Genomic DNA, 16,868 nt, shown 5'->3' on the forward strand with positions numbered 1-16,868 from the left:
TTAGCCAAGCATCATGAGTTAATTCCTTTTCCGTGTATCTTAGTCCATTTTGTATTGCAGTGATAAAATATCACAGACTGGGTAACTTGTAGAGAAAAGGTGTTTATTTCTTACGGTTCTGGAAGCTAGGAAGTGCAGTGTGAAGGTGCCAGCGTCTGGCACCGATTTATTTGCTGAATGGAGGGTGTGAGGGCAAGCGAGTGCCAGGGAGAGAGGGAGGAGGGAGGAGGGGAGGGCACCAGACTCACCTTGTGTAAGGAGCCCACTGCTCTGCTAGCTCACCCATTCCCGCTGTAATGACGTTGATCCATTCATGAGGTTAGAGCCCTCGTGACTTCACCGCCTCTTAAAGCCCTCAGCCTCACATTGTTGCACTGAGGGTTCAGTTTCCAGCACATGAGCTCTAGGGGGCACATTCACACCTTAGCGCCCTCAAATCATTGTCACTGGGGCACCTTTGAGTGCGCGTGCCAGGGAGATTTGCATCCTATAGATAGTAATTCTGATATTACTTACAGCCAGAATTGTATCATCTTGTCCAGGGATACTACCAGGGTGGGCAGAAGATTTGAGGTCGAGCTAAAGTGCTTCTCATGTGTAGTTTACTCTATGACTTAGAATTACATTAACTGTAATGAATATAAGTGTTTAGGGAAATTATGGGTAGAATACAGCTGTATATAATTTTTAGTTAAAATTATTTATTTATTTATTTATTTGAAAGGCTCAGAGACAGACACAGAGACCTTCCATCCTCTGGTTCACTCCCCAAATGCCTATAACAGCTTGGGTTGGTCCAGGTCAAAGCTAGGAGCCAGGAACTCCATCCAGGTGTCCCATGAATGGCAGGGACCCAACTCATTGAGCCTGTCAGGGTGTGCGTTAGCAGGAAGCTGAAATCAAGAGCAGAGTTGGGACTTGAACCACAGACATTCTTTTTTTTTTTTTTTTTTTAACATTTGAAAACATCTTATTTGAAAGACAGAGTTATACAGAGAGAGGTAGAGACAGGAAGAGAGGTCTTTCATCCGCTGGTTCACGCCCCAGATGGCACAATGGCTGGAGCTGGGCCGATCCGAAGCCAGGAGCCAGGAGCTTCTTCCAGGTCTCCCCCATGGGTGCAGGGGCCTAAGGACTTGGGCCAGCCTCTGCTGCTTTCCCAGGTGCATTAGCAGGGAGCTGAATCAGAAGTGTAACAGCCAGGACTCAAACTGGCACCCATATGAGATGCCTGCTGTGCCACCGTGCCAGCCCCTCAATACCTGTTGTAATTGATATGATCAGGGTACTATGGTGATAGAAGAATATGTCCTAATATTTGAAGTTGTGTGTGTCATGGTATCTGTTAACCTCAAGGCAGATGAAGCAAATAAGGTAGAAATGCTCATTGCTGTTAAACCTGGGGGACGGGTATTTGGGGTATTTGCTGTGTTATTTTCTCTGTTCTTCACGTGTGAGAACTGACATCATGAAACATAACAAAATGAAGGGAGGGTGGCATCCACATAAGCTACTATATGAACAGTAAATCCAGCTGAAACGTGGTGGCAGCTAGTCCTTCCGTCATTCACCCAGTGAGCAGGACCGTCCACTTCTCTGTAGCCAGTGCTCCTGCAGGCTCCGAGGATGGAGCGCAAACGATGGGGCCCGCATCCCTGTCCTCAGAGGGCTTCCTCTCCACTGTGGGAGGCAGGTAATGAAAAGATTAGTGAGCACAATATACAGGATCTCAGACAGTAAAGAATGATAAATGAAAAGAGATTGAGGGGCTGTGGTGTAGTGGGTAAAGCCGCCACCTGCAGTGCCGGCATCCCATATGGGTGCTGGTTTGAGACCCAGCTGCTCCACTTCCGATCCAGCTCTCTGATAACTCTGGGAAAGCAGTAGAAGATGGCCCAAGTGTTTGGGCCCCTGCACCTGCGTGGGAGACCTGGAAGAACCTCCTGACTCCTGGCTTTGGATAAACACAGCTCTAGTCTTTGCAACCATTTGGGGAGTGAACCAGTGAATGCAAGACACCCCCCCCCCCGCCCGGTCTCTCTTTTACTGCGTTCCAAATAAATAAATACATCTTAAGAAAAAAGTAAAGAGAGAGGTGGAGCGTGGGCACCTTGGGCAGCAGATAAGACGGTACTTGGGATGCCCACATCCCAGACCAGAGTGACTGACTCAGGTCCCAGCTCCACTGCTGATTCCAGCTTCCTGCTAATACTCTGGGAAGTGGCAGATGGTGGCTCAAGTAGTTGGGTCCCTGATACCTGCATGTTACATTGAGTTTCAGGCTCCTGGCTTCAGTCTGGTCCAGCCCCAGCTGTTATAGATATCTGGGGAGTGAACAGCAGAAGGGAGCTCACTGGCTCTTTCTGTCCTCTATCCTCTTGCCTTTCAAGCAAATTTTAAAAACTTAAAAATCTTAAAAAAGAGAGGCAAACTGTTGTAGCCAAGCAGCTTCAGGTCAGGCAGACAAAGGTCTTACCAAGAAATACCTGAAGGAAGTGAGGAAGGTGCTATTAAATGATGACATAATTATGCCATTTATACTTATTTTATATATAGGGGTTCCAGGGAAGGCCAAGTGCAGAGATTCCAAGGGGGAAGTGAGCGGGCTCAGGCAACAGCAGAGACATCAGAGGGAGCTGGGGGAGGAGCAAGGGTGTGAGGCCATTGCAGGGGAGGGGGACCTCATTAGCCACAGCCTGGATGAGGGCTTCCACTCGGGGGCAATGGGGAGCCCTTGAGGGTTTGAGGAAGGGGTGGGAAGACCTGACTCCATCACAGCAGGATAGCTCCCACTCTGGCTGCCGTGTTGAGCGGACAACTGGAAGCAGAGGGACTGGTCAGAAAAATCCCTTAAGCTACCTAGGAGTGAGGTACTGATGGCCGGCCCAGCAGGACAGCAGATGCAGCATGAAAGGACTGAAGAAGTGGCCAGGAGAGTCGCTAAGGTCGGAGCTGGGATGTTAGAGGAGCTGTGGGGTCAACAGTGAGTCAGAGCTTCGTGGCCTAGACAGCTGGACGAGCACTGTGGGAGGAGTGGCGCTGGAGAGGAGGGCTGAGTGGGCCGTTCCCGGTGAGGAAGTCATCAGGAGTGCCAAATAGGTGGTGGATGTGTGAGTGAGGTGCCTTGGTAGTTGTCAGACTCTGTGGGTGATTTAAAGCCAGGTGAGAGGGTAAAATTAATAAGGTAATGACGCGGGTGAAAACAGAAGGCTTGCTGAGGTGGACGTCAGGTGCAGCGGCTGAGTCACTGCGTGGGACACCGACTTTCCCATTTTGGAGCTCCTGGTTCAAGTCCTGGCTGCTCTGCTTCCGATGCAGCTTCCTGATGACGCACGTGCCAGGAGGCAGCTGGCGATGGCACGAGTGCTTGGGCCCCTGCCACCCACGTGGGAGACACAGATGGAGTTCTAGGTTCCTGCTTTGGCCTGGCCCAACCCTGACAAATGGAACCAGCACGTGGAAGATCTGTGTGTTTGTGCGTTTTTCCATGGATATGTACACATACCTTTCAAAAAAATTTTTTTAAAGATTTTATTTATTTATTTGAGAGGCAGAGTAACCGACGGAGGGGTGGAGAGACAGAGAGGTCTTCCACTTGCTGGTTCACTCCTCAAATGGCCAGATGGCCAAATGGCCAGAGCTGGGCCAATCCAAAGACAGGAGCCAGGAGCTTTTTCTGTCTCCCATGCGGGTGCAGGGGCCCAAGCACTCGGGCTATCTGATGCTGCTTTCCCAGGCCACAGCAGAGCGCTGGATGGGAAGAGGAGCCGCCGGGACATGAACCTGCCGATGCCGGTTGGCATATGAGATGCCAGCGCCACAGGCCGAAGCTCAGCCTGCTATACCACAGCACCAGTACTTCAAAAATTTCCAAAAAGATGAATTTATTTATTTGAAAGGCAGAGTTACAGAGAGAAGGGGAGACAGAGGGAGATCTTCCATCTGCTGGTTCCCTACCCAGATGACTACCACGGCCAGGGCTGAGGCCAGGAGCTTCATCCTGGTCTTCCACGTGGGTGGCATTGGCCTAAGCGCTTGAGCCATCTCTGCTGCTTTCCCAGATTCATTAGCAGGGAGTGGGATCGGAAGTAGAACAGGCGGAACTTGAACCGATGCTCCTATTGGATGCTGGCATTGCAGGTGGAGGTTTAGCCCTCTGCACTGCAAATTCTGACCCCAGTTGAATTAAATTTCATCCTTGATGCTGCTTTTCTGTAGCTTTGGGGAGCTTTGTGGCATACTCTAATATTAATGGGGAAAGGGAGGGAGGTGTTTTTGTTTCGAAAGGCCTGCCATGGCCGGCGCCACGGCTCACTAGGCTAATCCTCCGCCTTGCGGCGCCGGCACACCGGGTTCTAGTCCCGGTCGGGGCGCCGGATTCTGTCCCGGTTGCCCCTCTTCCAGGCCAGCTCTCTGCTGTGGCCAGGGAGTGCAGTGGAGGATGGCCCAAGTGCTTGGGCCCTGCACCCCATGGGAGACCAGGAGAAGCACCTGGCTCCTGCCATCGGATCAGTGCGGTGCGCCGGCCGCAGCGCGCTGGCTGTGGCGGCCATTGGAGGGTGAACCAACAGCAAAGGAAGACCTTTCTCTCTGTCTCTCTCTCTCTCACTGTCCACTCTGCCTGTCAAAAAAAAAAAAAAAAAAAAAAAAAAAAAAAAAAAAGGGCCTGCCATTTGCAGGAGGATGGCCCTGGAGCATGTTTCTGCCTGTGCAGGGCTCCCCTGAACCCCCGGTTCCTGCTGGGCCAGCCCAAGGGAGGACCCTGGGGCTCGGGGGCACCGGCAGCCTCCTCCAGCTCCAAGACTCTTTTTTGTGGTTTGGGGGCAGAAGCACTGTGTCTGGGTTGTGCAAAATCTCCCCTGGGTTCTGCCTTCTATCTCCTCCCTGGACCGCATTTGGGGCAAGCAAAGCAGCTGTGGGGTCCCCCGTTATTTTCTGTGTGTGTGAAAATTCACTTCTCCCTTGCTGGGCACCAGTGCCCAGCGTGTTTCTGAGAGGAGGTGCAGGTCCTCTGCGGGCAGAGGTCAGATGCGGTGGTGTCTTCGTGCTTTGTTCTGTGGCTTCTTCCACCTGATGGGTGTTGTTTTTCTCATAGGTGGGATGATGAATTGGGGTGGAAGTGTAGTGCCGTAGAAGTTTCTTGCAATGTGCGCAGAGAACCTGAGAATCACTTTGGCACACTGGAGCCAGAGGGAGCTTTTTGTGAATTTAGAAGGTCCCAGAAGATGGGGAGTAATGAACAGAACACATGTCCTTGGATCCTGGATTCTGCAGTTTAGTTTTATAGTGCAAGCATACTTTTCACCGTCCATTTTCTTTTGCAATTGCTGCATGCCTGAGATGGGATAATTTCTAAAGAAAGGAAATTTGCTTCTTAGAGTTGTGAAGGCTGAGAACTTCAAGGTCAAGAGGCCTTCTTGCTACTGGGGGCTCTCTGCAGAGTCCTGCGGCCACACAGGTTGTCGCGTGCAAGGGGACCCGGGAGAGAAGGCCAGGCTGGCTTTTTTTTTTTTTTTAAGATTTTTTGAATTTTTATTTATTTGAGAGGCAGAGTTATAGACAGAGGGAGGGAGGGAGGGAGGGAGAGGGAGAGATTGATTGATTGAGATTGAGGGCTTCCACCCGCTGTTTTACTCTTCAAATGGCCATAATGGCTGGAGCTGGGCCAGTCTGAATTCAGGAGCCAGGAGCTTCTTCTAGATCTCCCACATGGGTGCAGGGCCCCAAGTACTTGGGCCGTCCTCCACTGCTTTCCCAGGCCATTAGCAGGGAGCTGGCTTGGAAGGGGAGCAGCCGGGACACAAACTGGCACCTGTATGGGATGCTGGTGCCGTAGGCAAAGGTTTAACCTGCTACACCACAGCACTGCCCCCCTGGCTTTTTAAAAAAATTAATTAATTAATTTACCATTTGAAAATCAGAGTGACACACAACCATACACACACACACACACACACACACACACGGAGGGAAGGAGAGGGAGGGAAGGAGAGAGATCGAGATTGTCTATTCACTGGTTTATTTCCCAGATGGCTGCTTTCCCAGGAGGCAGCACTCTCTCCAGGTCTCCCACACGGGTGACAGGGGCCTAAGTACTTGAGCCATCATCTGCTGCCTTCCTAGGTGCATTAACAAGGAGCTGGATCAGAGCAGAGCAGCCGGAACTTGAAGTGACACTCTGATATGGGATGCCAGCGTTACCCATGGTGGCCTAACCTGCTGGGCCACACACAGCACCTTCCCCTAAACTGGCTTTTGTAACAGATCTACTTGTAACAAGGAACCCACTTGTTCAATAACCCATCAATCCATTAATCCATGAATGGCCTAATCCGTTCATGAGGGCAGAGTCCCCATGACCCAGTCACCACCCAAATACCATTAACAAAGGACTTTGGTGATTAAGTTTCCAGTGCACGAATTCTGGAGGACAGACATTCAGACCATAGCACCTAGAATGTTTATTACCATGTTGTGTAATAGTTAAGGTGTACAGATTATGTTAATTGAGCTTTTGTTGGCTCATGAATTAGGAACTATTTAACATTGCCAAAATGACATTTTAAGAGAAAGCTACCGTCACCTAATGAAATGCTAACCTACAACCTTTTCATTGACAACACAGGAAATCCGGGCTCCCCTGATGAAGTGGCTGGAGAGGCACATGGATCCTGAAGGAGTAATCAAGTCCAGCAAACTGTCCCTTAAATTCGTTTCATCCTACACATCTGACATGGAAATAACCCCGTCTTCTATACCCGTGGTCACCGATATGGAGGCCTTCTCATCAGAAAATTTTGACTTTGAGATCTATCGACAAAATCTGCAGACTCGGCAACTTGGAAAAACAATTCTGTTTGCGGAAGTGACCCCCACGACAATGAGTCTCCTGGACGGGTGAGTTCTGATCGGACCTCTGAGGCACCTGCTCAGAGAACTTTGTTATACTGATTCTTCTCTCTAAGCAGCTGGGGGTGGGTAGAGGGGTAGGAGTGTAGGATAATATACTTTAACACAACTGTTTGTATAATTCTCCTGTATAATTCTGTATAATTCTCCTGTCCTTGCCGAGTTAAAACATTAGGAAGAGAAGTTAAGTCAAGTTTTTCATCAAAGATTTCTGTTTTACCAAACAGGAAGTATTTTGCCTTGAGTCTTGCTTTTTGATTTAACCAGACCTTTCAGACTGTCTTTAGGAAAAAGAACATTCTGGAAAAATAAATTTAAGGGGTAGCATCGTTACTCTGGTTATCCTTTACTTTTTGTGCTGTTGCAACAATTGCTGAACGCTTAATTTAGAATGTTTTCCCAGGAGCCTCATTAGAAAAGCAAATTTGAATGATACATGGGTGTGTTAATAGAGTAAGCTGGAACTTTGGGTTTTGAAGTGTCCCTAGCCCATACCTTTCTTAAGCACTTTGTCATCCCAGTACAATGTTTGAAATTTACTCTGATGACAAGTTTTCCTTTTTATTTCTTCTGTCTCGTGGATTTGGATTAAAGGTTAACCATAAAAAAAGACGAAGTTTAATTCTCTAATTAGTAAGAGTGTTACATATTTTAGTTTAAGTTGGGTTATACAGAGAGGGAATAAGGAAAGCATCGTCTCTCAAAGGGAGAACAAAATTTAAAGACAGAAGTTGCCAAAATAACTGGATTCACAGTTTCTGAAGTATTTTCCCATGAGTCTGCATGATTAGACAGAATGTACAAATTAATGTATGAAGTCTTTTAGCCTTTGACCTTAATGATGATTTCTAGAATTTGATAGCATGTTAGTTTAAAAGGCCGAGATAACGTTAGTACTTTCTTGCCTCGCACACCTGGCATGGGAGTGGCAGTTCTGGTATGTGAATGGGAAATAGAAATAGCGCTCGTGTAGAATTAGCAGAGAGGACGGTGGTGAAGGGGACCACAGCCATGTTCATAATTCCTGTTGTCATAGGAACTTCTCCTCCCACCCGGGTCCCTACTTCTCCCGCTCCCTCCCTCTCCACAACTTGCCATTCCCCAGTAGAGAAGGAAAAAACCTGTTCCTGCAGATGGAACAGCTGTGATAATCCTCTGTCCCCTGAGCGAAGGCGCGGTCAGACAGAAGGGGCAGCTCACGGTAATTATAGTTCCTGTGCAGAAAGTCAGATGTGACATTTCACGAAAGGTTTTGGAAGGTCAGAACTCTGGGCACTCCCAGACCATTTTCACGGTTTGTGTGGACAGTCGTGAGAAACAGTCGCTATCAGGGTGACCACGAAGCACTGGAAGTTTGGTCACTGTGCCTGGGCTGTGGGTGGTGCCTGGCTGAGTGACAAGTGTCCTGCCAGGGCTGGGGGGTGGTGCCAGGCTCCCGGGTGTCGTCAGATGCTTGGGCTCCATTGCACACTGTCCAGCCTGTGTCAAAGCACTGCTTTCATACCCTTGAATATAAATGAGTTTAAAAAGTATTGAACTTAAAAACAGTAATGCTGCTTTAAACACCTTGGGTCTGTGAGAGCTACACATTGAAGCTGTGTAAGCTGAGCTTGGCACTGACCAGGATGGGCCTTTCTGTAGGATTGAGACTTTATTCTGACAAAAGGCACTTAGGAATCTCCTCTTTGTCTCTTCTTGTCAGAGAGTGAAGTGGGCTTGATTATTATTCATCTCTGTGCTTGGTGCACAGCGGGTTCTGAGTTAGCAGTTGGTGCTGGCCCTGACTTTCCATGGGAGCCCTTCACCCACTCTCCCCTTGGGTCCCTTTCTAACACGGAGGTGAAGTCACTCACCCAAGACGCGCCTGGAGGGCAGCATGCATTTTTAGAGGAAAGTCTTTGGGGAAAGTCACCTTGGTGTCAGGACCCACAATGTTCTATAAAGAGAACGTGAGGTAGATAAATGAAATACACGGATGGTCACATTCCGAGAATAAACCCCCAGCTGTTTCTAATGCTTATATCACATTTGATCCTATGTGCACTCTCCTTACAGAAGCAGTCTGCTGTTGGTGTTACTAACAGCTAATGTACCCAAGAAGACTTCTCTTCTAGACACTGCTGTTAGAGCGCCACACAAGGCCACCATTCCATGCGTCATCTTTTCATGCTTCATGGTCTTTCACAGACAGAGTCAAATGGTTGCATCACTCCAGTGCTTAGAGTGCCAGGAAGCAGGGCTTACTGTACCTGGAATTGTGTAGTTTCTGCATATTTTTTATTTTATTTTATTATTTTTTTTGACAGGCAGAGTGGACAGTGAGAGAGAGAGACAGAGAGAAAGGTCTTCCTTTGCCGTTGATTCACCCTCCAATGGCCGCCGCGGCTGGCGCGCTGCGGCTGGTGCACCGTGCTTATCCGATGGCAGGAGCCAGGTGCTTCTCCTGGTCTCCCATGGGGTGCAGGGCCCAAGCACTTGGGCCATCCTCCACTGCACTCCCTGGCCACAGCAGAGAGCTGGCCTGGAAGAGGGGCAACCGGGACAGAATCCGGCACCCTGACCGGGACTAGAACCTGATGTGCCGGCGCCGCAAGGCGGAGGATTAGCCTAGTGAGCTGCGGCGCTGGCCTTGCATATTTATTTTAAAAAGATGTTGCTTTTTTTTTTTTAATGGACTAACAGACAAGAAGAATTTTCAAAACCATGGCCCATGTTCATTCAATTCCTATTTTTAAATTTATATTTAATTAATTAAAGAGGCAGAGATAAGGCAGAAAGCTCCCTTATCCATTATTTTCCAAATACCCATAATGGTTGGGCTGGGCTAGACAGAAGCCAGGAGCAGGGAACTCAATCCAGGCCTCCTAGGAGAGGGGCTGGGACCCAACTACTTGGCCATAACCTGCTGGTTCTCAGGCTGTGCATTTGCAGGAGGCTGGAGTGGAGAGCAGAGCCAGGCTTGGACCAGGCACTCTCGCCAGTGGCCCACTGCTGTGCCAAGTGCCTGCCTCTCAATTCCTAGTTCTCTCTTCATATTTACCACTCTGTGGCGATCCAGCTACTCTTTCCTGAAGTGAGGTTGAAATTAGACATAGCTCTTTATTAAAAAGTTTTTTACATTTATTTTTTGTCCCCACCCCCAATATAAAAAGGGGGACTTGTTTTTGCTCAATTTGAGAGCTCAAATCCTGAAGGATGGGGGCAGTTATGTAGAATGACTAGTAATTTCTGCTACCCTCCCAAATGCCCATGTGCGTCTGTCTTCCCCATTGCAGAAAACTCACCCTTTTTCAAGCAAGGCCCCTTCACCCTGGTTTCCCACTGGCTGACTTTCTTCTGGTCAGAGCAGACCTGGGCATGGACAGTCTCTCAGGGTTGGACATGGCTTATGGAGGTCTGGCAGTTTGTGTGTTAAGACAGACACGTCCTCTGTCCCCAGCACTCCCATGTACTGTGGTGCTGCCCTGGTGGAAAGGAGGACCGTGGATCCTGGGGGGCCCCCTGCAGGGTTCCTGGTCACCTTTCGGGCAGCCCTGGTTCTGCCCTCCAAGAAGAGCTTTCTGGCCTGGTATCCTTTGGCTTTGCCTTTGGGGTGCGTCTTCCCTGTGTCACATCTGAGATGGATGCTAGAGAGGATGGACTTCTGACACTTGCTTTTCTGGAAGGGTTTGGGGCCTGCACAGTCCAGCTTTTTATCACCAGCCTTATGGTGTCTGTGGTCACGTCAGTCTGTCGAAAAGTCCCTCGACCGCTGGTCTGTTTGCCTCTGAGATCTTGGCTAGACAGAATGTTTCTGCCTCAAAACTCCCGTCTTATAGGGGCCTCAGTGCTCTGCCACCCCCTCCCCTTGTGCTGAGGAGAGCAGTGGCCCTGGGTGCAAGGTCAGGGGCCTTCCCCAAGGACTACACAGCTCTGTGCGGTGCAGTCCCTGTCTCATCTCCTGCTGGGCTGCAGGTGCAGCCGTGGCCCCAATTTCAATTACCGGTAGTCTGCAGGGTGGCTTTCTTATTGAATCTGTTTTCTTTGCTACCTTCTTGAAGCTGGTTAGCTCTAGTTTTAAATCATTGACAAATAATATTTGTACTCATTTATGGGGCACAGTATTATCATTCGATACATGTAGTTAATGTACAATGATCAGATCAGGGGAATTATCTTCCACCTCCTCAGATATCATCGTTCTGAGTGTAAGGAGCCTTCCGACTCTTCAGCTCTAGTTATTTTGAGATGTATGGTAAATCGCAGTAGTAGTTTCCCTGTAGAGCCTGGGAGCTACTTCTCCCATGTGCGCTATACCATGGCACAAAAGGAGGCCGTTTGTCTTTTGTTGGACTTTGCTAAGACAGTCAAGAAGATCTGACAAATGTGGACATTCTGATTTCTCAGAACCGTTCCATGTGATGTGCTGATGATGTGCAGCAGCAGCTTGGGACAGACACCTGGTCTACCGCCAAAGGCCCAGAGGTCCAGGCTTGATCACAGGCTTTGCTGGTCACTGCCTGACTGCGGTTGCCAGTGAGCCTCTGGGACCCGAGTCCTTGCCAACTGCCACTGTCCAGATCCTTCTTGTCGGGCTGCGTCTTCAGTCCCTGGTGATGGTGTGCACAGATAGAAGATTAAGCACACCCCATGCAGGTACCTGTTTCCAGGATTAGATACCTGTCAGTTAGGATTAGGCTGTGCTCTGTGCGACACATATCCCCAAATAAAATGAGCTTAAATAGGATTGAAGTTTATTTCTCTGGCTTGTACGTGAGGTGGGCCACCTAGGGACCTAGCTGTGTTGCTGTATACCCTGAGCTTGTGGTCCAAGACAACCCTCATGTTTATGTTCTCATGTCAGCCAGCAAGCAGGAGGAGGGAGTAAGGTGGCTGAACTCCCATCCCTGATGGACTCTCTTCGAAAGTTGCACATGACCTTGAGCTTGTATCCCTTGGCCAGGACCTTGTCAGATGACCACAGCTACCTGCAAAAGGCTAGGAAGTAAATGTGGTCTTAGAATTGGCATCCATGAATCCAGCTGAAAACGAGTTGTCACTTCCTGGAGAGTATTGGAAGCTGGTAGTGAGGGCAGCTACAAGGCCCTGTCAAAGGCAAGTACTTTCAGTTTTTCAGACCACTAGAGAAAACAGCTGGAGACTTTCCAAGTAGTACCCACATTGAGGCCTGTAAGATTCAGTCATGGCTGAGGATACTCATTTGACTCGTAACACTGGTTTTGTTTTACTGCTTATTCATGTCATTAGAGGCTTTTTCCTTGCATTGTCGTAAGCCTTGGGAAGGATTAGAACTTTCTCTTCTGATGAGTGTTTTGGTGGACGTCACATTTCCTCCTTTGACTGCACAGCCAGCTGAACTACCGTGGTGCTGATGGAGAAGTTGCCACCTCTCGTTTGATCTCAGGGGTGCAACAGCAGGCTCGTTTTCCCGAAGCTGTGAGCCCCCACCCCTCTGCTCCTGTCGTGTCAGCGATGCCATGGAGGGGAAGGGAAGATGGAGGGAACTATGGGGTGCTTGCTGACAACACAATCAGGCTCCTCTCCAGAAGTGAAAGCCACGTGAGCGGCCGCTGTTGCTCCTGGTGGCTGGCGTGGCTGTTCCTCTTGGCCCCTCTGGTCGGAAGAGGTGATTTTGATCATCATGTGGCTAGCAGACCACATGATGGATGGAGAGAGGCAGAATGCTCAGGGTGTTTTGTGTAGGTCCTGTGTGTTGGGCTTGTTCCTGATGTCATGAAGCTCACAGTCTAGAACCCACCCAAGGGCGTGGTTTCAGTTCTGGGTCTGGGCCAGTGAATTTGACTGCGTCCCATGTGAGCTGTTGGTGGAGCTGTGGGACCTAGGCAAGGCTATGTGAACACTGCTGTGAATCCCTGGAAAAGCGCCCATTCTGTTACTCTCTAGAGAAGCAATGGCTGAGCCTCCACTTGTGGGGACAGTGTGAGGCAAGGCCAGGAGTATGAGAGCTTGGGGTAACAGAGTCATTGTATTACTTTTAGAATCATTTTTTATTAGACTTCTAGTGTCTACTTTAAAAAATATTTTTTTAAATTTATTTTCATTTTATCTGAAAGGTGGACAGATGGCAACAGAGAAAGATTTTCCATCTGTTGGTTCACTCCCCAAATGACCATAGCAGACAGGACTGGGACACATTCTGGGTCTCCCATGTGCGTGGCAGAGGGCCAAGTACTTAAGCCATCGTCTACTGCCTCCTAAGCTATGCATCAACAGGAAGCTGGGCCAGAGAGGAGGAGCCAGAACTCTAACCAGGCACTGTCATGTGGGATGAAGTTGTCCCAAGTGGTGACTTAACCACCGCACAAAACTCCTGCCCCTAGAGTGTCTGTTTTGACTGACTTATACCAAGCCTCTATGAGATTTTGAAACAACTTCTGTGTAAACCACACAGGGTATGGAGAACATGTGAACACCAGCTTGTTAAGTTGATTCCCTTGAGGCCGGCGCCGCGGCTCAATAGGCTAATCCTCCGCCTAGCGGCGCCAGCACACTGGGTTCTAGTCCCGGTCAGGACGCCGGATTCTGTCCTGGTCACTCCTCTTCCTGTCCAGCTCTCTGCTATGGCCCGGGAGTGCAGTGGAGGATGGCCCAAGTCCTTGGGCCCTGCACCCACATGGGAGACCAGGAGAAGCACCTGGCTCCTGGCTTCGGATAAGCACAATGCACCGGCTGCAGCGTGCCGGCCGCAGCGGCCATTGGATGGTGAACCAACGGCAAAGGAAGACCTTTCTCTCTGTCTCTCTCTCTCTCACTGTCCACTCTGCCTGTCAAAAAAAATTAAAAAAAAAAATAAAAAAGATTCCCTTGCATGCTTGTGCACCATGAATAACCTGGCTAAAGGCTGGCTGTTGTTTTATTCGTAAAGAATAATTTAGGTTTCCTTACTTCTTTATCATTTAAGTCCCTTGATTTTTTTTTAAAAAAAGATTTACTTACTTATTTGACAGAGAGAGGGAGAGATGGAGAGACCGTGCTGGTTCACTCCCTAAATGGTCACAATAGCTGGAGCTGAGCCAATCTGAAGCCAGGAGCCAGGAGCTTCTTCTAGATCTCCCATGTGTGTGCAGGGGCCCAAGTACTTGGGCCATCTTCTACTGCTTTCCCAGGCCATAAACAGAGAGCTGGATCAGAAGAGGAGCAGCCGAGATTAGAACCAGCACCCATATGGGATGCCTGCACCAAGGCGGAGGCTTAGCCTGCTATGCCACAGCGCCAGCCCCAAAGTTGTTTGATTTTTTTCAGGCTTATATTTGCCCTCATCACTTCATGGACTCAGCATCTGAGGACCACCTCCATATGCAGACACCGTGTTGGGCACTGGAGGCACATCCATGGATGAGGCACCATCCTCATGTAGCATTTGCAGTGGCAGGTCCTGGTGATGGTATACTTCCCAAAGTTGTGCACGCTGTTCTTGGTCTGCGTCCTGGGGTTTGGGCAGGAAGGAAGTGGGCTAGCAGACCACATGATGGATGGAGAGAGGCAGAATGGTCAGGGTGTTTTGTGTAGGTCCTGTGTTTTGGGCTTGTTCCTGATGTCATGAAGCTCACAGTCTAGTAGAGAAAACGCGAGAGCCAAGACTTTATCACAAATGAGCTCTGTGACCTTGGCCGCAACCCCTGCCAGGACCTTGCTGTCCTCAGCTGTGAGGTCATGGGCATCGGCCCACTAGATGTTCCCCAGGTACCTTCACTCATTTCCTTTGACCCAGTGGTGCCCGCAGGTCAGAGCTGCCATCGACCAACCTCTGTCTCATGGTGACTTTCCTGCATCTTCAGAGGGCTGAACGGCCCGCGCTCAGCCCCTTGTTAGCTGAGACGGTAGGCTTTGTACAAGCACAGGAAACACAGTCCCCTAAGATGGTCTTTAAAATTGGTGGGGCTGGCAGCTCTCTGCTATGGCCAGGGAGTGCAGTGGAGGATGGCCCAGGTGCTTGGGCCCTGCACCCCATGGGAGACCAGGAAAAGCACCTGGATCCTGGCTCCTACCATCGGATCAGCGCGGTGCGCCGGCTGCAGCGGCGGCCATTGGAGGGTGAACCAACGGCAAAGGAAGACCTTTCTCTCTCTGTCTCTCTCTCACTGTCCACTCTGCCTGTCAAAACAAACAAACAAACAAACAAAACAAAACAAAACAAACAAACAAAAAATTGGTGGGGCTGGGGGGAGGATTGCACTGGGGACGATGGTCAGCACCCTTTAGGACAGGTAGTGTTTTAATTCCAGAGTTGGGGCCGACCCCAGCCTTCCAGCCCTGGGCGTGCAGGTCTGGTTGGTCCCAAACACCTCTTCCCTTCTGATCCTGCTCCGAGGACTCACTCTATCTACTCTGCACCCTCCTCTCCTGAAGCCAAGGTCTGAGAGGACAGAAACTGGGCTGGAACTAATTTAATGGCTGAGTGACCTCACAGTAGAGAAACAGCCGGATCCTAATAGGGGTCTTTGTCTACATTTCCACCCTGGCTGGTAGCATGCCAGTCAAGAGTCAAGCTCGAGGCACAGGTGGAAGCGATTAGAGCTGTCATAAAGTTTGAAAAATTGATTCTGGAGGCGAAGTGAATAGATTGAACTTGACAGTGTTGTCCTAAAGATTCTAAGGGAAAATTCTGTAGTTTAATTTGAAATCCCTTGATTATTCATTAGCTTTCCAGATGGCTTTTGTTGATGTTTTACATATTAATGCCTGTATTGTGTTATTGGTGTACTCTTAATGTGCATGTAGGTAATGAGCAAAGAATAAATACATTGGTAAGTGTCCCAAATTAATGGGATATTAACGTAATTGTGAAATAAAGGGTTTTTAAGAAGTTGATTGCTTTGGAATAATTAGCCTGAGTTTTTTTTATGGGCCAATTTGGTACTTTAAAAGTGAAAATTATTGGAGAATTTTCCCTTCATTTTAATGTTTACTTCTAAATTAAAGTTTAGAATATAAGTCTATGCTTTGACTTTGGCAGCAGTCGGGACTGAAGGATTATTCTGGCAGGTTCTCCATCATTTTTTTTTTTTCTGTTGTTGTTCCAATTCCACACCTGAATAAGTTAACCGTTCACATGCCAAGTTCCTGAAGTTGAGCTATTTAGTGGTTTATTCGTTTTTTTAAGAGATGCTTCCTAACATTAACTTTTAGTATGCCAGGATGTTTAATTTTTTACATTTTGTAACTGATTTTTTTAAAGTTTATTTATTTTTTTGAATGGCAGAGTTACTAAGAGAGAGGGAGAGACAGAGACAAATTTTCCTTTCATTGGGTCACTCCCTAAATGACCACAATGGCCAGGGCTGGGCCAGGCTGAAGCAAGGAGCCTAGAACTCCATTCAGGTCTCCCATGTGGGTGGCAGGGGCTCAAGCACTTGGGCCGTCTTCTGCTGTTGTCACAATCACATTAGCAGGGAGGTGGATCGGAAGTAGAGCAGTTGGGACTTGAACTAGCACGCGAATGGGATGCTGGAATTGTTGGCGGTGGCTTAACCCACGGCACCACAGCACTGAGCACTGTAACTGATTTTTAAGTAAGGTAGATTTATTGGGATGCCTACCATTTTGTGACAGTGTGTTCTATTTAGAGGGTTTTTCATCAGGACTGAACTTTGGCAGTTTCTCAACATTAATGGCTCAGGTTGGGTTGCTGTGGTAGAGTGGCATCTACTGCATTCCTAAACAACAGGAACGTGTTTCTCAATTTCTGAATTTGGTGAGAAACACATTCTGGGAGGCGGGGTCTCAGATCAATGTGCTACCAACATGACCGGATTCTGGTGAGGGCCCTTGTCTTGGTTGCAGACTGCCACCTGCCTGTGGTATCATGTGGAAAGAGGAAAGGACAGCTCTCTGGGGTCCTTAGAGATAGGGACACAAATCCCATTCATGGGGGCCCCACCTTTATGACCTGTTTACCTCCCTGGGACTCCAACCTCCTAGAACCATGACCTTGGGGG

At 48.8% G+C, this 16,868-nt stretch overlaps 1 protein-coding gene across 3 annotated transcripts in view; it reads left to right on the forward strand.

Moving 5' to 3' along the window:
• Nucleotides 1–16,868, forward strand: part of HLCS (holocarboxylase synthetase) — a 222,430-nt gene that overhangs the window by 73,033 nt on the left and 132,529 nt on the right. For all 3 annotated transcript variants that reach the window (XM_051833635.2, XM_051833634.2, XM_051833636.2), the window contains exon 6: nucleotides 6,626–6,897. In XM_051833635.2, the coding sequence (XP_051689595.2) occupies nucleotides 6,626–6,897 (272 nt within the window). The remainder of the gene's footprint in view (nucleotides 1–6,625; nucleotides 6,898–16,868) is intronic.

Source organism: Oryctolagus cuniculus, chromosome 4 (genome assembly GCF_964237555.1).
Source record: "Oryctolagus cuniculus chromosome 4, mOryCun1.1, whole genome shotgun sequence".
In the NCBI taxonomy this organism is placed as follows: Eukaryota; Metazoa; Chordata; class Mammalia; order Lagomorpha; family Leporidae; genus Oryctolagus; species Oryctolagus cuniculus.